Source organism: Puma concolor, chromosome A3 (assembly GCF_028749965.1).
Source record: "Puma concolor isolate L17-30 chromosome A3, mPumCon1.1.hap2, whole genome shotgun sequence".
NCBI lineage: Eukaryota > Metazoa > Chordata > Mammalia > Carnivora > Felidae > Puma > Puma concolor.
The window spans coordinates 77,150,418-77,172,884 of record NC_141669.1 but is presented as its reverse complement, the minus strand read 5'-3'; the positions used below and the strand labels follow the sequence as shown (position 1 = coordinate 77,172,884).

The 22,467-nt window shown below is 40.3% G+C and overlaps 2 protein-coding genes across 5 annotated transcripts in view; one reads left to right on the top strand and one right to left on the bottom strand.

Annotated features, from left to right (window-relative positions):
* The window catches only part of SLC3A1 (solute carrier family 3 member 1), a 36,505-nt gene extending 18,945 nt beyond the window's left edge, over positions 1–17,560 (top strand). The window contains exons 5-10 of the mRNA XM_025932001.2: positions 3,030–3,149; positions 5,907–6,031; positions 7,900–8,095; positions 11,079–11,246; positions 12,135–12,251; positions 16,973–17,560. Of these exons, the coding sequence (XP_025787786.2) occupies positions 3,030–3,149; positions 5,907–6,031; positions 7,900–8,095; positions 11,079–11,246; positions 12,135–12,251; positions 16,973–17,413 (1,167 nt within the window). The 3' untranslated portion in view covers positions 17,414–17,560. The remainder of the gene's footprint in view (positions 1–3,029; positions 3,150–5,906; positions 6,032–7,899; positions 8,096–11,078; positions 11,247–12,134; positions 12,252–16,972) is intronic.
* PREPL (prolyl endopeptidase like) overlaps positions 15,545–22,467 on the bottom strand; it is a 60,467-nt gene continuing 53,544 nt past the window's right edge. For all 4 annotated transcript variants that reach the window (XM_025932108.2, XM_086701196.1, XM_086701197.1 and 1 more), the window contains 4 exons: positions 19,975–20,124; positions 19,456–19,579; positions 18,559–18,632; positions 15,545–18,189 (listed from right to left, as the gene is read on the bottom strand). In XM_025932108.2, coding sequence (XP_025787893.1) covers positions 18,100–18,189; positions 18,559–18,632; positions 19,456–19,579; positions 19,975–20,124 — 438 coding nt within the window. In that variant the 3' untranslated portion in view covers positions 15,545–18,099. The remainder of the gene's footprint in view (positions 18,190–18,558; positions 18,633–19,455; positions 19,580–19,974; positions 20,125–22,467) is intronic.

The window sequence follows — 22,467 nt, the reverse complement described above, 5'->3', positions numbered from 1 at the left end:
GTTTCACCAAGATTTCTGAACAGCAGTAGGGTCGATTTTCTTTCCTTTGCTTAAAAGCAGAGAATATAGTTTTCTCTCTGTACTTCTAAAATATCTTATAGTTTGTTATTCCTCTTTGAGATGGGCTGAACCTGGGGTTTATGTCACTTTCAAGACGATGTCTTACAGATCGTCACCTGTAAGAGCAGAGTTTTTCTATTTCGCAAACTAAGCTTTTTAGGTAAATGGCCCAGTAACTTTAGTCATCTCAAAAGAAAAGTTTTGCCTCTAGGTTTCGTGAATCTGGATATGAGACTAGTAATGCTGAATTGGTTCCTGTTTTACTCAGCGCAGTGAATTGTTTAAGGAGAAAAGAATGAAAAGGTGCCTCGTAGAGAAACCAGGACTCTGTGATGTCATGGGAGTTATACAGGAATCGGGGACACAATGTACTGTCCCCAGAGTCCCGTGGCGCCTCTGTGGGTCACCCAGACCCAGCAGAACTAGGCTCTGTGCCCATTTCTGCACCAGGCACCCTGGGAGAGCTTAAATGGGGTAAAGAGAGGGTTAATGATTAAAATCTAGAGCTCCCTTTTCTCACCTAGTTGGGAGAATAAATAGCACAAATATTTTTCAAGAGCACATTTTGGATTATCTGAATGAAGACCACAGCATTTTTACAATGACTCTCAAAAATAACCATCCAACTTTTGCTGTTTTGTCTCTTCAAACGATCATTGTATCTCTTACTGGACTGAAGTGAAAACCCCTGCCAGGGCCAGAAACCTTTGCTCGGGTACACATTTCTCATTTTTTATGGCTGGGTCAACCGTTAGCAAGTCTAACTATTCCCAAAGGGAATAAGGACCCCATGAAGAAAGTGAGCAGATTTTTTTCTGGGAAATCCGTGCCCCAAAGCTTAAACAGCATGGTGTTTAATGTTTTCCCACAGCTTTGTCGGAGGTGGCTTGGATGGATTACAACTATTTGTGTCCCACCCCCACCCTGACCCACCTCCCATGTTCTCTCTTGTCAGGACCAACGCCACCTGGCCGTAGGCCTGGGTTGTATGGAGTCTGAAGCTTGTGAAAATTTGGGGCCTTCTTAAATTGTGTAAAGTTAGGTACAGAGTGTTTACTTAGCCCGGGGAAAGAAGGTGGGTAGGAAGGGGCCGGGGTTACTGAGGGGTCCTGAAGCTTCATGCTGAGTTGACCCCTGGGGCCACCGGGACGAGATGGTTCTGCCTCATCAATGAGGTACCTTTACATCTATTGACTTCTCTCTCTCAATCTCTAACCAATCGCTCTCACTTCCTGCCTTCCTGCTGCACTGACCTCCAGGACCAATCCTGCTATTTCATCTTCTTGTAAGATCATGTGCCTCTCCTTTAAAGCTTTTTATCCTGGCTGTGACTTAAATATTCTTGCATTACTATTTGCTGTCTAGTTGGGGATTCTAAATAAATTCAGGAGACCAAGGACCACAGCTGTTGTATTTTGCTCATGGTTGTAGGGCTTAGCTAAGTGCCTGGCCCACAGTTGGAACCCGAATACTTATTGAATGAATGCATTTGGTTAAGCGCAAGAGGCTAGTAACAACAAATTTGTGGGTTTTGTGTGGGTAGAACCAGCTTAAGGGTATTTGGTTCAACTGTGTCCACGCGAAGATTCTAAGTCTGCTCTTAGATTTGAAAATGTTTTTCAAGCTTTGTTACTCACACTTGTCACTTTAAAGGGACTTGACCTCAGCAGTATTAACCCTTCCAGTTAGCCTGTAAGAAACCCTTGAGACCCTTGAATTACAGCGCCCTAGAGACCCTACATTCACATGTAGACATGAAACACATTTTAAAAAGGACACATGTTTTTTTGGGTGATAAGTCTTTATTTGGGAGCTATGGCTCTGTTCTCCATAAATTAGCTACTTAGTCTAGTACTCCGAGTTGTGGGCTGTTCTGTTTTAATGTGATAAGTACGTTCCTGTAAAACCTGCCACTCAGTAAGGGCTGAGCTGAGAGGAAAGTGGGGAGAGCCACTGTCCCTCTGCAGAAGGGTAGCTTGAGGCTGGTGCCAGAGTAGAGCCAGCTGGCAGGGGTGGAGAGCGGAGAGCTAGTTCCTCTGCTCTTCAAGGCCCTGTGGTCCTTCCAGCTGCCCCAGTAGAGGCCAAGTCAGTTCTGCCTCTGTGATTAGCCATGCTGTCCTACAAACAGTCCGGAATGTTCTTCCTAATCGTACTCCCTGATAAACTCCCACTGGTCAAGGTAGAACTCTAGCTCTTCTTTCGCTGTTTGTGGCCACCCATGTTAAATTTGATCTTCTTGGAGCGCCAACAGCCCTGCAGACAAAGGAGTCTCCTCTCATGATGTTGCAGTGCACCCCACCTGGCATTATTAGGTAATCTTCTCATGTCTCATGTGTCCCCAACTATTCTGTAAATGCACTGACGCCTGGGGCCATGCTGAATTTTCGTGTCCCAATGGTATCACAGCATGTTTGACTTATTTGGGCTTTGTACTGTGTACTTTCAGTCCATGACTGGTTCACTAAGGACCTGGTGCTGTGGTCCGAGGCAAGGGAAACAGAAATGAAAGCTGCAGTCTTTCCTTCTAGAATCTCCCACTCTGGTGGAAGAACCCTTCATGACCTGATGCTTAGCTGATTGTTTTCTCTGTTTGGAGTGGCCTTTAAGGAACTGGGGTTTGGGGGAAGATATGTTCCCAGTTTCTCCTGAGTCCCTTTCACTGTGGTTTCATGCCTTCATTTTGAGTGATTCTTTAAACTTTGGAAGCATGCTCATAACGTTAATTACAAATGTAACATTCCGAATTCAAATTTGAGGGAAGTATGGGAGTCCATAAATGCAGTGAGAGTTCACTACATTAAGCTGCTGCTATGCTCAACAGACAAAAATACACTATAGGAGTGCTGTGCTTCTTTTGTACCTGGAGATGGCCGTTTTATAGTGGAAAGTCATTACAGACAGAAACTTTAATTAAGCATTATAAACATAATGCATAATGTAACCAAAGCATTTTGTTTCTTTGTGTTTAGGAAATCATACAGTTCTGGCTCACAAAGGGTGTTGATGGCTTTAGTTTCGATGCTGTTAAATTTCTTCTAGAAGCAGAGCATCTGAGAGATGAAGCCCAAGTGAATAAGACTCAAATACCGGTAAAGTTTTGTCTTAAACATTATTTTTCCCCCTTTCTAAAAATGTCATTAGAGCATTTTCTTTTTTTCTTTATGTTTATTTATTTTTGAGAGAGAACGTAAATTCAGGAGACCTAGGACAGCAGCTGTTGTATTTTGCTCATGGTTGTAGGGCTTAGCTAAGTGCCTGGCCCACAGTTGGAACCCCAATACTTATTGAATGAATGAATTTGGTTAAGAGCAAGAGGCTAGTAACAACAAATTTGTGGGTTTTGTGTGGGTACGAGAGTGGGTTAGGGGCAGAGAAAGAGGGAGAGACAGAATCCAAAGCAGGCTCCAGGCTCCGAGCTGTCAGCACTGAGCCCGATGCAGGGCTCAAACTCATGAGCTGAGAGATCATGACCTGAGCTGAAGTTGGTCACTCAACTGACTGAGCCACCCAGGCACCCCCAGAGGGTTTTCTTTTTTAGCACGAGTCACCACTGACCAGAGAGGAATTTGATCCTATCTACTATAGGAAGCTTTTAAAAAATTTAATTTAAATTTATTAATATATGCCTCTGAATTTTAAAGCATAGTTTTTTTTAAAGTTTATTTTGAGAGTGAGCACAGTGGAGTGGGGGAGGGGCAGAGAGAGAAGGGCAGCATGGAGCCTGATGCAGGGCTCAAACCCACGAACCAGCAGATCATGTCCTGAGCTTAAAGCCAGAGTTGGACTCTTAACTGAGCCACCATGGTGCCTGAAGCGTAGTTGTGTGTGTGTGTGTGTTTCCATGCCCTGTATGCTTCACTGACTTAGCCAGCCAGGCGCCCCTATCGGAAATGCTTTGAATCGTTTTCTTTAGAAGAACAGAGTTGTTTCAAATGCATATGCCTAGATGTTTCCTTCATTGGCACCCTCTGATGTAGGGCATCCTTAAGGAGTACTTTGGTGACAAGGCTTCCGAGGGCACGGGCTCCACCAAGGGCTCTGACAACTCACTGCGATTGTATCTCACTCAAGCTCAAGTGGGGAGGCTTAGGATTCCTGAGCTGCTTCTGTAATCATTAAAGAACACACAGAAGAGCAGGTAACACACGCCTGCTGAATGTATGCTAGGTGTTTATTTAGAACAGTCCATTTAACTCTTGCAACAGCTCACAGGAGACATTTCATGATCCTCATTTAGAAAATCTTAGAGAACTGACTTTATCAGGGGTGATGGAGATGATAAATAGAACTATAAACCAAGCCTATCTTGCTACAGAATCTGGGTTCTTTGTGGTTCCACACCAGTGGTTCTCACCCTCCCTGCCATGTCACACCAGAGACAATAATCAGGATGCCACTCTGCTCTTCTGGTTGACCACCACTCTGCAGTCACTCTATGTTCAATGGCTAGACAGGAGTCCTAAAATGGGTTGCAGAGTAATGGATTTGTAAATTTACACAATGGATTATACATTAGTCAAAATAAATGAGTTACAGTGACACACAACAATATGGGTGAATCTTAGCAGTGTAATGTTTAGTGAAAAAAAATAGGGGCACCTGGGTGGCTCAGTTAAACATCTGACTCTTGATTTTGGCTTAGGTCATGATCTCATGGTTCATGAATTTGAGCCTTGCATTGGGCTCTGTGCCAACAGTGCAGAGCCTGCTTGGGATTCTCCTTCTCTCTCCCTCTCTCTGTCCGTCCCCTGCACGCTCTCTCTCTCAAAATAAATAAACTTAAAAAAAAAGAAAAAACCCTAAAATTATTATATAGAGCATGATACACTTTACATGAAATGCATATAGTTAAATATCAAGTGTCTAGCTTTCGTCCTAATATATTTATGGGTACTTAAGAATATCATTAAACCAAATCAGTTAACTAAAGAAAAGCTGGCAATGCCTGGACTAATTATGAGAGCATGTCCTGAATCAGAGGCCATTTTTTGGGGAGGTGCAGCGGTGGGAAGCACATGATTTCCAATAGGGAAAATGAAGGGGGGGGGGGGGAAGGTGATATATTAGTCCCAAAGAGAAGTGCATATCCTTGGAGAAGAAATCTCAAAGTAACCTTCCTAATTATGATGAGATGTCATAAGACAGGCATATGCCTCCAGCCACGACAAAAGTTCAGAACAATGGGTCTTGTGTGCCACCCAAAACAAACTTAAGGAAAAAGTGATTTCAGTAAGAGACTTAGGACTCCAAAACTCTTCACTTGATCTAGCAAGTTCACTTATTGAAAAGGAGTCCACTGAATGGATGGCAGTGTAGATCCATGTCCTAACCCAGGATTTATGACCTTGGCTTGTGTCAGACATAGTCTTTTACTTTGGATTCTAGATCACTGTAACCCTAGGAAGGCATAGAATGAATATCAGGAAAAATTACTGAACCCCTGGCAGTGTTTACTTACCACTTCTATCCTTTATTCTATTACACTTTGGACAATTTTGTAAGCAGATAAAGTCCAGGTGTAATAAGGAGCTCTATGTTTTCTTTGCCTTTAAACATTTAGGACCACTAAATGTTTAGGACAAGGGTTTTGTTGAATACATTTGCAATAAATATTTACATAGTAAAATTTGTTTTACTTAATAATTTAAGCATCAAAGGAAGTCCTAATAGTCATGAATGTTACTCTCCAGCCATAAAACCCCATGAGCACTTCAAGTCCTAGGATCATCCTTCAGCATGTTTGTCTTGGCTTGAGCCCTTTGAAGAGACCATCTATATTCGCATAAGGCCAGCTATAGGCATCTGACATATGAAATGATGGTAACCATGTTTCTTGGTTTCCTAAGGACACGGTCACACATTACTGGGAGCTGTATCATGACTTCACCACCACCCAAGTGGGAATGCATGACATTGTCCGGAGCTTCCGGCAGACAATGGACCAATACAGCAGGGAGCCTGGGAGATACAGGTGACCACAAGACACGCTTCTGTTCTTCACGGGCGTAGGGTGTGATCTATAGCTTATCCTTCACAGCCAGGCATTCTCGAGAGGCTCAAGTTATTTAACAAACCTCCATAACTACAGTGTATTATAATTCAGTTTTGCCAGGGCCTGGGATAGTCTTTCATGTTGTTTTAACTTTGCTCATTTTCAGTTTCTTTTTTTGTTCAGACAATGCGCATCACAGTCCTTCACAGAATTTTGTGAAATTAGCTTAAAATACGTAGTCTAAATGTTAGTCACTGACTATTCTAATCATTACTATTTGGCCTGTTAGTGTCCAGTGTCCAGTATGAATCCAAATGTTTAAACTAAACTATTAGATCACAATGGTTAGCAACACAGCTTTGGAATCAGATGGACCTAAGGTAGAGTCCTGTGTGTGACCTTGGGCTGGTTCGCTGACTCAAGTCCCACTTTCTCAATTAACAGGTGATAGTGAAACCCTTTTCAGGCTTTTGTGAGACTGCAAGAGATAATGTCTATGAAGCACTTAAAACAGGGACACATGAACTCACTAAATCTATTCCTATGTTTATATACATCACCCAGTAGCATCAACAGGAGTTAAAGAAATTTCTCCTCCTCAAAGTAGGTCCTCTGATTGCTATCCCCATACTACAGATAAGGAAACTGAGACTTGAGCACAAAGGCAATGGTCACACAGGTGGTAATGTCAGGGATGGAACCGGAGCTGAAACACTTGTGTTCCAGATGTCGTGCACTTCAAACAGGTGAAGTCAGCACTGATGTAGGTCATTTCAGGCTGATGTCTTTCCCTAAGAGTGTTTGTTTTAAAGTAAGCTCTACAACCAACGTGGGGCTTGAACTCATGACCCCAAGATCAAGAGTCACGTGCTCTACCAACTGAGGCAGCCAGGCACCTCAAGGTTTTTTTTTTGTTTTTTGTTTTTGAGAGAGAGCAACAGAGCGCACATGCGGGACTGTGAAATCATAATGAGCCAAAATTAAACATCAGATGCTTAAAAAATTTTTTTAAAAAATGTTTATTTTTGAGAGAGAGAGAGTGCAAATGAGGGAGGGGCAGAGAGAGAAGGAGACAGAATCTGAAGCAGGTTCCAGGCTCTGGGCTGTCAGCACAGAGCTGGATGTGGGGCTCAAACCCACAAACTGTGAGATCATGACCTGGGCCGAAGCTTAACCGACTGAGCCACCGAGGCGCCCCTCCAAGTGTTTGGTTTTTAATAGCCAAGGGTCACCCTGATAATAAAGTGAGGCTTTATAGGGATTCAAATAAAACGGGAAGATTTGGGGGGAAAACCCCTTCACATGATATGCAGACACACACTGCAGATTCTAAGTGTGAGGAAGATTGCTAAAGAGTTCCTGGAAGTTACTGAGTTTTAATCAGATTTAGAAAGAAAGAACAATATTGACTGATATCCAAATGTATTTTATGTTTATTTGGAGAGACAGCATGAGCAGGGGAAGGGCAGAGAGAGAGGGAGAGAATCCCAAGCAGGCTCCGTACTCAAGCCTGACACATGGCTTGAACTCAGAACTGTGAGATCATGATCTGAGCTGAAATCAAGAGTCGGATGCTTAACCAACTAGGGCACCCAGGCGTCCCCAAATGTATTTCCTAACTCTTAAGCACGGCATAGTATTAGGCTAGTCCTTGGGTTTATTGTCCATGAGAAGTGAGAAAGAGTCCAGGTGAGCAGGCATGCCACTACTTGGCCATCTGGCTTGATTCTGCTTCCTAGTGAGCCCAGCTGGATGTGGGTAAGAGTCCAGCAGATGGAAGCAGCTGCAGAATGCTTCTCAGTCCCCTGACGGGCCCTAAGGACACTGCACCCTGCCAACTCTTCCAGGTTCATGGGGATTGAAGCCTACGGAGAGAGCATTGACAGGACCATGATGTACTACGGGTTGCCTTTTGTCCAAGAAGCAGATTTTCCCTTCAACAATTATCTCAGTGAGCTGAACGCTCCTTCTGGGAACGGTGTGTTTGAGGTTATCACATCCTGGATGGAAAACATGCCAGAAGGAAAATGGCCTAACTGGATGGTAAGTCCTCATGCCTCATCAGCACGTCTGGGGCTGTGGCGCTTGTTGAAGTCACCTCTAACGCGAGGGCTAGGTCTGTAAACAGGCATCACCCTTCCCTTCATTGGTGATTCTTCAGGGAGCCAGGCCTATCCCAGCTTCTGACCAGGTTTTTGTCATTTTTCTTCATTCTTTTTCTTCTGGTTCTCAGACTAGATAATCTTGATCGGTCTTCGAGTTTGCTGATTTCTCTGTCAGTTCAAATCTGTCCAGCCCGTCTCAATGAGTTTTTCCTTTCAGTGCTCATACTTTTCAACTCTGAAATTTCTTTCTGGTTCTTTCTTTTATCCTTTTGACAGTATCTATTTGATGAGACACTGTCCTCACACTTTTCTTTGAACATATGGATAGCAGTTGACTTAAATGTCTTTGTCTGCTAGGCCAGTGTTTCTTCATCCACATTTTCTATTGACTGCTTTTTCTATTACGGGTTGTATTTTCCTGTTTTCTTTGCATTCCTTTTTATTGTTGAAAACTGGATATTTTAAATAATGTAGTAATGTAGGAAAACCCCTTCTCTCTTCCCTGGTGTTTATTGTTGCTGTTTCTTGAGTGACTTCCCTGGATTAATTTTGTAAAATCTGTATTCTTTGTTGGGTGTGGCTGCTGAAGTGTCTGCTTGGTCAGATTATCAACTAATGATTTGAAGAGATTCCTGAAATATGGTGAACCATGAAGTCTCCCAGCCTTTGCTGAGGGACTGTGTGTGTTGGGGTGTGCTTTCAACACTTTGGCAGGCAGTTGGTAGTTCTACCTTAGTCTTCACTTTCTGCTTGCACTGAGTTTCAAGGTTAGCCAGAGATGAGAGATTAGAGCCTTCTCAAGTCTTCCCAGGGTATCTGCACATGTTCCAGATTCCAAAAATCTGTCAGAGCCTTTCAAAGGCTCTTATGGTCACCTCATTCCCCAGCTTTTAAGGTTTTTGGTCAGTCTCTGTTTAGCCCCAGTTGGCAATACCTCCTCAGGCAGATGTGATGCTAAATAACTGTTGCTGATTATTTCTGGCCAGTATCTCAGGGATAGGGCATCTTTCTAATTAAAAAAAAAAAAAATCCAACTAAAAGCGAGTGCTAGAAAGGTCAAATTGTGACAGTTCTCTAAATGGAGCTTTTGGTGAACTCTAAACCTATTCTGCCCACTGTCCCCCCCCCCCCCCGCCCCCCACTACCCGGTAGCTCCTGTTTTTCACAGCTACAGTAGTTGCTAGACTGAGGTTTTCAAGGCTATCGTAGATCCAAGGGGCAGGAGTTCAGGACCAGTTAAAATGACACAAAGCTTGCTGTTTTTCTTGAGTAAATACTTCTTAAGATTACTGAAGGCCTTTAGCTAGTTTCCAGAGTTCTGAAACAGTGGATTTTGTTATTGCCAGCATTCTCCTTGAGATTTTGGAGGTCTTTCCTCCACCATTCCACAAGGGCCCTCTCTATTTTATAATGGAGTTTTAGCACTTGTATTTTTCATATACTGAGAGTCTCCATTAGCTTAGGTGACTGGGATCTCTCTCAGCCTATGAGAGGCCCCAATCTCTGTCCACTGCTGTGAACTACCTGCGGAAATATTTCTTGATTTCAGTCCTGAAATTGAAAGTGCCCTAAGTCCAGAAAGTTTGAGAAACCATAGGGTTTCTTATCAAATGCTCTCGAGATAATGAAAATAAACAGAGGTGATATTTGACTTTTCTGACCATAAAAATAGAGAAATAATTTACAGTGGTCTACAAAAAGGTAACTGTAGGTAGTTTTTAGTACATCTAAAAAAAAAACAAACAAAACTCCTTTTTTCGTGAACTGTAACAACCAAGTTCTTATTCTTAGACTCAAACTCAAAGGCTGGTTTTGCATTATACCCTAATTTGAATAAGTGATATAACGTCTCAGAGCTTGTCGTTTCATCATTGTACACTGGAGAGAATACCTGACAGGGGAGGAGGGCAAGAAGATAGAAGGTAGGTGGGAAAGAATTTTTTTTAATTTTTTTTTTCAACTTCTTTATTTTTGGGACAGAGAGAGACAGAGCATGGACGGGGGAGGGGCAGAGAGAGAAGGAGACACAGAATCGGAAACAGGCTCCAGGCTCCGAGCCATCAGCCCAGAGCCTGACGCGGGGCTCGAACTCACGGACTGCGAGATCGTGACCTGGCTGAAGTCGGCCACTTAACCGACTGCGCCACCGAGGCGCCCCAAGAATTTTTTTTTTAAAGCTTATTTATTTAAGTAATCTCCACACCCAATGTGGGGCTTGAATTCACCCAGGACCGAGTTGCATGCTCTTCCGACTGAGCCAGCCAGGTACCCCGAAAGTACTTTTTCAATACTAAAAGTCCATGCTCAGCAAATGCACATGAGACCGAGTTGTGGTATATGGAGAGAACTGCTAGGTGATTTAAATAAACTCTTAAGGGCTAGGTAATATATATCACAATATGTAATCAGGGAATTCAGCATAGAAATACCAAATTTAAAAACAGGAAACACATTAGAAAATTTTCTCTTGGACTGTGTACATTTCTCTGTAAAAGTTGATTTATCTTTAAAATTTGTTTTGAATAGTTCAAGTCACACACACACACCAGAAACTGCTCCTACCCCTTCCACCTGTTCCCTCCCTGTTGTGCCCTCAATGGGGTAAACATTTTTGTTTCCTGTCCATATTCTCTCATCCAAATGTGTGAAAATATTAACATGCACCCTCGTACACTTTATCACATTTGTGAAGTCAATTGTTAACACCATTCTGTTGATCATAATGGCCAAGACAGTAAATTGGTCAGTTACACAGCAAACAGCAAGTAGCAAGCAGCGTCGGTACTCAAAGCCAGGCTTGCTGATACCATGGTACTCACAGCTAACTTTGTTTTTCTGCCTGATGAACTTTTTGTGCAATAGGGTAAGTTTTCCAGACAACTGTATATTAAGCTACGTCCTTAAAAATATCTGCCTTTCAGATCGGTGGACCGGACCGTGCCCGGCTGACTTCTCGTTTGGGGGCAGAATATGTCAACATCATGAACATGCTTGTTTTCACACTCCCTGGAACCCCCATAACTTACTATGGGGAAGAAATAGGAATGAGAAATATTTTAGTCACAAATCTCAACGAAAGCTATGACGTTGTAAGTTAATATAATCTACACGAAACTAGAGAATTTACTTCTAGTCTACTGATGAAAACGATTATTTTGCTTTCCTTTCGTACTATTAGACAGTCACCTTTCTTTGTTGGGAGCTAAGAATACTGTTTCCTAAGCCGCACAACTGAATTTCTTGTGTAGAGCCCAGGAATCTACATTTTAAAGATGTTTTCCAGCTGATTCGTAGACATACTAGAATTTGAGAACCTGTGTTCTGAGTTGGGAATATTACTCAGTGCCCTCTACCTGGAACACAGAGGTCTGTACTGCTAGATTCTGACCACAGCACAAAGATTCTTCCTTTCATGTTAACAAATGTAATGCACAGCCCCAGACTTGAGTGGTTTTTGTTTGTGAGGCTATGGATCTCAAAATTGTGTTCTTAGGCGAACCCGTAATAATTTGTATGGTTAGCTTGCAGTGTTGGAGATCCAATTTCCCTAATATTTGGTGTCCATTTCCTAAATTTGTGTGTGTTCACGTGCAACAACCAGGCTGAATAAAAGCGGGCAGAATTTAGGCTTACTTGTACATGGGTGCATACCCGAACTCATTGCCACTACACCACAGAACGTGTTGGCAATCGCACATTTTGAAATCCTACGTTACTCATTTTTAGGGAAAAGCTGCAAAGATTCTAAGCATGTATCAAAGTCCAGTTACCATAATCTATTCAAACTCAAGATGTCACTGTTTTCCAATTAAAAGTGAGAAGCCGGTTTATGTACTGAATGTTGAAGCTTTTTCATTATGAATGCTAATAAATACAAGTACTAAGAAGTACAGGGAATTAAATAATTATGAAGTAAACCATGACCAAATTATATTTTTTTAATAACTACTGTTTTCTCTTTATGGTCTTTGACACAGGATACCCTTTTCTCCAAGTCACCGATGCAGTGGGACAATAGCTCAAATGCTGGTTTTTCTGAAGCCAGTCACACGTGGTTACCCACCAGTTCAGATTACCACACTGTGAATGTTGATGTAAGTATCAATGAAAATGTTATGCTGATTCCAGAAATAGGAAATGAGTTTCTGTGCTGACAACGAACAGTCACCCTGAGGGTGCCCAAGACCTTAACTGATGCTCTCTTTAAATTAATCACATAGACTTAGAGTTTTTAAGTGATGTTTTTGTGGAAGTACAGGCTGGTACAGAAGTGCACCATGTGGAGTATCCTATGGAATACACAGCTATTCACTGGAATGACTTTGAGAACTCTGAGCTTTTAAGGAGATTTTATGGAGGTCTTTCAGCAAGCCCAGCTATCCTCCTTTCCCGCCTTTGAAAGGAAGGAAAGAAGATTAAGGATAATTACCTGAAGAAACCAAGATGTAACCAATTCCTAAAAGGAGCTGTTCTCAAAAAGCACACCCTTTGGCTTTTGGCTACACTGTTTTCTATCATCGTAGTGGTCAAGGTTGCCAGATTCAGCTGGAGTTGCTGGAATATACGCATTCCTGTTTAGAAAATCTGTTTGCTCAATTTGGCAAAGGGCTAAGTACATTTCCTTGGACCAGGACACTATGAAATGGCTTCAGGTGGAGTCACGTACTAGTGAAAATGTCATTGTTTAAACCACCTCAGGAGAAGAGAAATTCCTGGCATCCCATGAGACTTAAAAATTTTAAAGCAAAAATCTCCCCTTACCCCAATCTACTAAGTATTTTGAAAACAATCTCGTAAGATTTTGAAAAAATTACTGAAATATAGCTGACACACATTATATCAGTTTCAGGTGTACAACACAGTGATGGGACGATTCTGTACATTACTCAGTGCTCATCACAGTAAGTGCAGCCTCCCCAGGTTATTAATCTGTTTTGAGCTTCATGCAAACCCTCCTGTTTCCACAACTCCCTGCTCCAAACTCCACAGAGGCTTCTGGGATAGTATTAGATAGGTCCTTGAAAACAAAAATATGTGTTTTAACATTTGTGTTTGAGAGTAAATGCATCTATTGGTTTTCAATTTGAGTCCAAGAGGTTAAGAAATCCTACATAAAAATATATACCAGAAAGATGAAAAAAGATAAATGCAAATTAAAACAATTTTTTCTATAACATTAACCAAGTCTTTCAAATGATCAGGAGTAATGCTTGGAGGAATGCTAAATCGTAACACAATGTCTCAGGCTAAGCTATTTAATAAAATACATCCATAAGAGCCCTAGAGACAGGTAAGAATTTAATTTCTAAAAGAAAGTAAAACCAAGCTTCTCATAATGACTAAAGGCAGACAACCGAAGACAAGGAGTATCAAAATGCAAAAGTAAATGGATCGCCAAGAAAGACACATTTGAGAAAAATTAAGAGGATGGAAGAGAACACCACTCTTAACAGAAAACTGTTAAAGTAGAGGAAATATGGCAAACAGAAGACTTTGTTATTGTTATACTGTCTTATGGAGTCTCTTGATTCTCTTAAAAAAGGAATCAGAGGGGAGCCTGGCTGGCTCAGTGGGTGGAGCATGCGTCTCTTGATCCTTGGGGTTCTGAGTTTGAGCTCCACGTGGGGTGTACAGGTGATTTAAATAAGTAAAACTTAAAAAAAAGTGATTAGAGCGTGTAGGTACGTAAAACATTGTGAAAGACTGAAACAGAAATTCTAATTAGGGTGCTGGAAAACTGATCCAGACACTTCTCCCAGAATGCACTGAAAAAAGGCAAATAACAGTATGAAGAGAAAATTTTTGATATGCAATCAATCTAGAAATTGCAACATGAAATTCTAGAAGAGAACAGAAACCAGAGGGAACTATATATTCAAAGAAAAATGGCAAGAATAAAGAAAAAAAGTCTAAAAATATGCGGAAACCAAAACCAAACTGCAAAACAGACTGCCCAAGCAAAGGACTGAGAACTGGACTTGCTTAAGCAGATCCTAGAACATATCAGAACTTCAATCTTTAACGCTATGATGGAAACTTGATTCTAAACCTACAATCTTATATCCACTCAAACTAGCGTTCATGAATATAGACTTGGAAAAGCATGCACCCCAATTTTACCATAAATAGCCAGCTTGTGAGAGAATAATCAGGGACTGAAACAAAACAAAAAGATGAATCTAAAAGAAAGACAGGATGTGGGGTGGCTGGCTGGCTCAGTCAGTAGAGCATGTGACTCCTGATCTTGGGGTTTTAAGTTGAAGCCCCACGTTGGGTATAAAGATTACTTAAAGATAAAAAAATGTTAAAAAAATAATACATGATGTATAAAACACAGCAAGGAAAGGAATCAACAGAACTTAAGGATATTTTTTGGTACATCATGTAAAGTAAGATTAGTAAGATATTCTGGAACAAAAATCTTAGTGATTGATTTCTATATGGGAAGTGGCAGCAGGGAAGGGGAGAGAAAAGACAGAGAATGTGTGAGCGAGCAGGCTAAAGCATTCTTTTCAGGGCATGGACATAGAGTACCTCAACTGAACAATGCAGAATTCACTTCCTGTGGCACACTAGCACGCGTCAAGTGCAGAGCAGCTGGGGGCTGCCACTTTAGCACAGATATAGAAACTTCCAGCACTGCAGAAGTTCTGCTGGATGGCACTGCTCCGGATGTTGAGAAAAGTATATTTTAAAACAGGCATTACAATTTTAAGAGTGTCATTTTCAAAGAATAGGAGGAAAAATATTACATCAAAACAACCGATATGAAAAGGATGAAAACAATAGTACAAATATAAATAAAAAATAAAATAAGGCTGTAGGAGTATGTCCAAACACATGGCAATCACCAATATAAATGGGTCAAATTCACCTATCAAAAGATAAAAACTCTCAGATTAAGGTAAAGAGACAAAATCCAATATAGAGACATTGCTAAAACAAAAAACGCACATATAACCTTTGACTTAGTAATTTCATTCCGAGAATACTTATACATGTGGAAAATGATAAATATTCAAGGATCTCCACTGGAAATGATTTAAATATTTTATCAAGAGAATTAATTATGGTTGACTTATACAATGGACTAGTATGCAGCTTTTAGAAAGAATGCACTGGTATCATGAGACCATCTCTACCCTGTACTAAGAAACAGAGTCCATTATGGTAGCATGCCTCCACTTGTATAGAGAAAAAGTATATCTACATCTGTTTGCAAAGGCACAGGATGTAGCATAAACAGCAATAGTGTCTGTTTCTGAGACAAAAGGTGAAAAGCGAGGGGATGGTGTTAGGAAAAACCTTATTTTATATATTCCTCTTATAAATGAATTTTATACTGTGTGCATGCATTTCCTATTTAAAAAAAATAAAGTTACAAAAAGCAGGTGTGGAAATATTTAATAGCAGACAAAATAGAATTCAATATGAAAAGCATTATGAGACCAATGTAATTTTCAAAAACTGTTAAAGAACATTCCACTACAAGTCATGATCTATGGATCTAACAATAGCGTCCAAATATATAAAACAAGTACTATGAGAAATGCCAAGAGAAACTGACAAATCCACAATTACAGAGAGACACTTCAACATACTTCTAGAAAGTTGACACAGATAATAGTTAACACTTACTGGGCACTTCTTATGTGAGTGGCACCGAACTATGCTTTTCCATGCATCATCTAAGGCTATAGAAAATGTTAATAGTAATTTGACAAGTCATATACATATACCATATACATGTACCATAAATACCTTTGTGCCTGATAACAGAGAATAAACATTTTTCAAACATTCAGTAGATGTTCACTGAAGACCACACATTAGGCACCTGCCCCGCAGTAACAACAATGATAACAGCAATGACAGCCACCACCGCCGCAGTCAACATGGCTGGCAAGAGTCCACGGAAATGAACATTACCACTGATTTGGCAACAGCTCTTATGGAGACTAATTTGGCATTATGTATCAAGTATCCATACTCTCTGACGTAGTAATTGTCTTTCAGTCCTAAATAAATAATCCAAATACGGGAGAGGCACTAAAAATATGAGAAAATATTAGAAAGCTGAATGCTGAAATGAGAGGGATGGTTTTAAATTTGGTATATCCATTCAACCAAACATTATCCTGTTATTAAAATGACATTTTACCATAATCACAGGAGAAGGCGCTTGAAATTAAATTATATATGTTCTATGTAGCTGTGAAATAAACCCCAATCTTCTTTAATGGACACACATTAAAGAAGTATAATTTTTAAACTTTCCCTGTAGGCAGCATTTTGCTTTGCGTCCTTTTTTGCAACTTTCTGTTCACCACTGGCTACGTAAGGAACACGTGTCTGCTGAAGTTAAAGAGACCTCCAAAGTATTCTACAAAAGAGAACAGGGAAGCCCTCCCAGTTCATGGCCACAGTGGCAGCCTTTCTTCCAGTTACAATGTAGCATAAAGGGACTGTAGTTAGGTAAGTTAAACACCAGGGTAACTTAGACACGGACATTGTTTTGAGATACCTAAAGTGGAGTCAAATTTGGTCTCTCATAACGTATGGCCAAAATGCGAGAACGCTGTGCACCCAATGACTCCCTGCATTTGCAGTATCTCTTGGTAGTTAAATAAACTACTCTTACCAACCTATCAATACTTACAATCTGGTAGTCATTTTAATGGGCAAAACTGAAGCAAACTTTTTTGGGAAATAAGTTCCTTATTTGGTACTAAGACTACTAAAAAAAAAAAAAAAACTGCTAACAACTATTTGAGAAGTGAATAGTTAATTTTTTCTTTTTTTTTTTTTTTAATAGGTCCAAAAGACTCAGCCCAGATCAGCACTGAAGTTCTATCAAGAATTAAGTTTGCTTCATGTCAATGAGCTGCTCCTCAGCAGGGGCTGGTTTTGCTATCTGAGGAATAACAGCCACTCTGTCGTGTACACAAGAGAGCTGGATGGCATCGACCGAGTCTTTCTGGTGGTTCTGAATTTTGGAGAATCCTCACCGCTAAATCTAAAGGAAATGGTTCCCAATATTCCCACAAGAGCAAGCATAAGGTTAAGTACCAGTTTTGCCGACAAGGGCGGTGAAGTTGATACGCATGACATTTTACTGGACAAAGGAGAAGGCCTCGTCCTTGAATACAACACGAAGAATCTCCTTCATCACCAAACAGCTTTCAGAGACAGATGTTTTGTTTCTAATCGGGCGTGCTATTCCAGCACATTAAACCTACTGCACAGCTTGTGTTAAAGAGATGAAGACACTGGCGTCCTGTTCCCTCCTAAGCATGTGCAGTAACTTCACGCACCACAGACGGCGGGGTAATACAATGTGAATGTAACAGCTTTAGAAAAGGTTCTCAAATGTTTTTTAAAAATAATAAAACTATCGCTTGCAGGAACTTGTAACTTTATTGAGCTAGCATCAGTGTAAGAGATGATCGGGACACCTGAGGACCCCGGACTGTCAGAGAGATCTAATGAATTCTAATGTGAAGAATGTTACCTCTTTTCATAAAATACAGATGTAGAAACTGGAGGACTTACTGCTGACGTGTCTAAAAGTGTTCATTAGCAAAGAGGCAGGACCTTGATTTGTAAACTTTTCAAAGGAAATGTTAGTTCGGACAGACAGAAACAGAGCTGTTCTGAAGGGGGAGCTGGGAGAGTTGTGTTGTCACCAAACCTTCCTTCACCCTGTCCTCCGTGTCCTTCTGAGGAGCACGGTTTGAAAACCCCTTTCCTAGGTTAAAGGGCACATGTGCCAAAGGACAGAGCAGTAGAATCAAGTGAGATATACACGAGGCAAAATGTGGATGGAGAAGCAAATTTTAAAAAATTACTAACTTAAAAAAAAATCTCACTGTTGCTTACCCAATTGGAAATAAGACTATGAAATATTTCAGTGTGTTTCCAATTCCCATGGAATGCAGCGTTTCAGAATTTTAGGTATTTCTTAAGATTCTCGAAAACACTGGTGCTGTCAAGTCCAAGTTCCTCGTACAAGAATTTAATTTGGGCTGTAATCTAAAAGAAATGCATTTAAAAAATTAGATAAAGGCCTTTGTGGTAAAACTCGAGGGCTACATCTCTTTGTCTATCCATCTTCACCTAACCACAAAGTCAGCCATTTATGGCAAGTCTACTTTTATTTGGGGACAGAGGCAGAAGGTGCTTCCAAACAGGTAAGATTCCATCACTCTAACAGCGCTCACTTATCAAGTATAAGAGGGAACCTTTTCTCGACTCAGCATTCTTCCTTCTGCTCTTGGGCCTCAGCCACAGACCAGACAGTGACAAAGCAGCTGTCATAAACTCTGCTGCAACCAATGAAATGGTGACAGTGACAGATCTCTACTTGGGCATCTGTCAACTGAGAGGGGTTTGAAAACATACCTTTTTGTGAGAATCCTCAATCACATGATTGCCTCCAGGCTGAATATCTAACACAACATTGGGGGCCTGGTAGCCTGAAAGAGTTAACATATGCAACAATTAGAAGGTTTGTTTGAGATTCATTTCTCCCCTTTCCTCTCAAGTACGCTATTAAAATAATAGCAAAGGAAAAAGGCATAAACTATCACCAAGTAAGAGATGGGAGGGGGCAAGCAGCAAAAGACAAATTTCTGAAACAGAGAAAGCAACAGGAGGATGAGTGGCTGAGGACACTGGATGGAAGAGACTTGTTGGGCCACATGGAGAAGGTTGTGGAGCAAGAGGAAGCCAATGGCCCTGTGGAATCAGAGTCTTATGACTTGGAAACGCCAACTTTTGCAATGTGTAAGTGTGAGGCATGGAGGTGAAAACAAGGTGACTGAAACTTGCATGTGGGTCCCTTCCACCCTGAGCTCAGAGGGTCTTGCTAATAAGGAAGAAAAAGGTAAGAGTTCCTGTGCAATGAAATGGAAAGATCTAGAGGAAATTAACGCAGCTAGTTTGGACACTGAAGCTCCAGAGCAAAAGCTTTTCTAGAAGTTTCCAGGAATAATGGCTCAATTCATATTGTTAAATGAATGAGTGTTGTATGACAGTATATCTCTAAGTTATACTTTGATGTTTAAATTTATTTTTCTTTGTGCCTTGCCTACCTTATTTTAAGACTGTCCTTTGAAAAAGGGGCAAGTCAGATATAGTTATTAGGTATGCCTCACTCAGTAGTCAACACAGGAAAACCAACTGTCCAAACTCACGGGCAGATGATTTGGTCTGTGGCATAAAATGTACTACTCTGAGCAGTATGTGGTAGGTAACAGAACATTTAGCTATGCTCCCTGCTTCCAGGTGGTCTCCTACCTTCACCAGTGTCCTTAGCATGCTCCATAATGGCTTCCTTGAGTTTGTCAGTATAGTTTACAATTCCTTTCAGAGGTACACGCTCATCATTTTCATAAGCTGTGATGTGAATGGAAGGATAATGCTGAAAGAAAATAGATGTACAAGATTTGCATTATTCCTTATGGTCCTTTTCTACCTTATAGGTTATGAAAAATAACTCCATTTTTTTGACCTAAGTGCTAGATAATTTCTTCTCATTTCATATTGAGAGATCTACAGTATCACAGTACTAGACCACTTGCTACCTGGAATACCCTTTTCTTGGCTAGTGAGACCATGACCACATCTAACCTATTCTGAACTATTACATTGAAACAAACATGGAGTATGAGCAGAGATGGCGCTGAAAGTTGTTTGGGTGTTATAAGCAGAAACAATCTAAAGCCCTACAAAATTCCGGGTCAGCATGGGTAAGTATTCTTTTGATTATCTCTTCTATCATTTTAGGAATAGTTTATCAGAACTGTTATTCACTACCTGTGGTTTAATATTTTGATAGGGACAGTAACGTTTTATGTAGTTCTTGTGTTTTTCATCAGATGAAGGATTCCCCCATTCTTCTAATTCTTCTAATGTCAGAGGAAGTGTAGTATCCATCATGGTGTTGAGAACATCCAAGAAAGGTGCCTAAAAAAACAAACAAACAAACAAACAAACCCCACAAAGCCAAAGAAATTTAAACTTTGACTAACAAATTGGTAAAATGAATTTCAGAAAAATATACTTTATGAATATAAATGCTGACATGAGAGAACAAAGGTCAAGAAGCCACGCTGATTCCCAGGAGGCAGACTACTCAGACCTACTCAGTCCTTAACTAGGGCCTGTGATTTATAACTGGCCTTTAAGGTATTCAGATATATATATGGGTTTATCTTCTAATTTCACAATTTTTTAGTTTGATGCCTTAGTGTACATTTTACATAAAAGTAATAAATGCTACCCCTTACATCCATTAGGATGGGTACTATTAAAAAGAAACAAAAATAACAAGTGATAACAAGTGTTGGCAAGGATGTGGAGAAATTGGAACCCTTGTGCACTATTGGTGGGAATGTAAAATGGTGCAGATGGTATGCTAGTTTCTCAAAAAATCAAACTTAGAATTACCATATGATCCAGCAAATATATCCCTAGGTAAATCAGAGTCTTGAGGAGTACACCCATAGTCACAGCAGCATTATGCACAACAGCCAAAAGGCGGAAGCAACCCAGTGTCCAATGGTGGATAAACGGGTAAGCAAAATATACCCAATGACACAACAGATTATTATTCGGCCTTATAAAGTAAGGAAATTCTGACATATGCTACAATAATGGATGGACCTCGAGGACTTGAGGATATCTCTAAGTGAAATAAGTCAGTTACAAAAAGACAAATATGTATGATTCCATTTACAGGAGGTACAGGTATTCTAATTCAGAGACATAAAGGAGAGTGGTGGTTCTGAGGGAAAGGGGGAACTGGGGAGTTGCTATTCAATGAGCGTAGTTTTGGCTTTGCAAGTGGAAAGAGTTCTGGAGACTGGTTCCACAACAATGTGAACATACTGGACACTACTGAACTATACATGTAAAAATAGTTAAGATGGTAAATTTTGTTATTTTATCACCATTAAAAATTATTAAAAAAACCCCAACACATGAGTAAGCCCTACTTTATCAATTGGACATTTTACCTTAAAATATGGGTAATAAATGTTGATTGAAGAAAGTCCAGATAGTATCCAAATTGAAATAAGAAAAAAATCACTCACTGGCTTATAACCAGTATTAAAACATTTAGTAAAACGGCAGCTGCTTTTTTTCACTTAGCTTATAGTATTCTGTTAACATGCTTTTCAGCTTTCTCTTGTATTGGCATTAACCTAGTAGGCAAATGCAGTTCCTTCCAGCTGCCTAGAATCTGAACTCCTTTTTTGCATTTAGACTATCCCTAACCTTATGAGGCAAAGCCTGCCTCTCACTACGGAGGTACTAAATGCCCCGTATTTCCTTTCTTAGTTTTCCCTGCAGTTGTGGAGTATAACTACATGGCCTGGGTCTACCAAATCAGACATAATGCGCTCTAAACTTTGAATGGCAAGTTAGTGACTCAAAGAAGTAGGGACCATAGAGAATTTCCTCTGGCAAACGTGCCACATTTATATTGAGATTTTAGAAGCAGCACTGGCAGTATGAGGGGACTTGTACGCAGCAGTGGTGGCAGCGATAGCTCCACTGGGGCAGTTTTATTGGTGTATTTTGGACATGTTTCTGGCTGTGCAGCCTCTAAGCCTGGTACTATACCTGCTCCTCCCCACTACCTTTTAAAAAAATCCCTTTTCTGTTTAAAGTAGAGCTGGTATTTGGTACTTCTAATTAAAACTATGAATTCTCTATTGTTGGATATTTAGAGGTTGACTCTAATAAGCAACGTGGGATGAATATTCATATACTTTTTGATTATTTCCTTTCTAATTTCTAAAAGTCACAGACCAGTTGTATTCTCTTTATATTGTAAATAGCTTTGCTATTATTATCTTTGTATATAGATTCCCCCCCTCTATATTTAGCATCTCTACTTAAAAAAGTAGATTTACAGATGAGGATTATTTAACACTTATTTACAAGTCCACAGTGTATATACCCCCATCCTCAAAATAAAAGAAACCTGAAAATAATATGCTCTCTCCATCCCGGTCATTATTTTCTAGAGTACCTAACCAGGAGCACAGTGATGAAGGTGAAATGAGCTGCTTTAACAGAACGTCATAATTTTGGACACCAGGAAGACTATACAGTTGCCCCTTGAGTGACATAGGTTCGAACTATGCAAGTCCACTTACATCTGGATTTTTTCAATAGATATACACACAGTACTGTACAAACATTTTTTTCTCTTCCTTATGATCTTAATAACATTTTCTTATCTCTAACTTATTGTAAGAACATAGTATGTGATACATAGAATATACAAAACATGTTAAT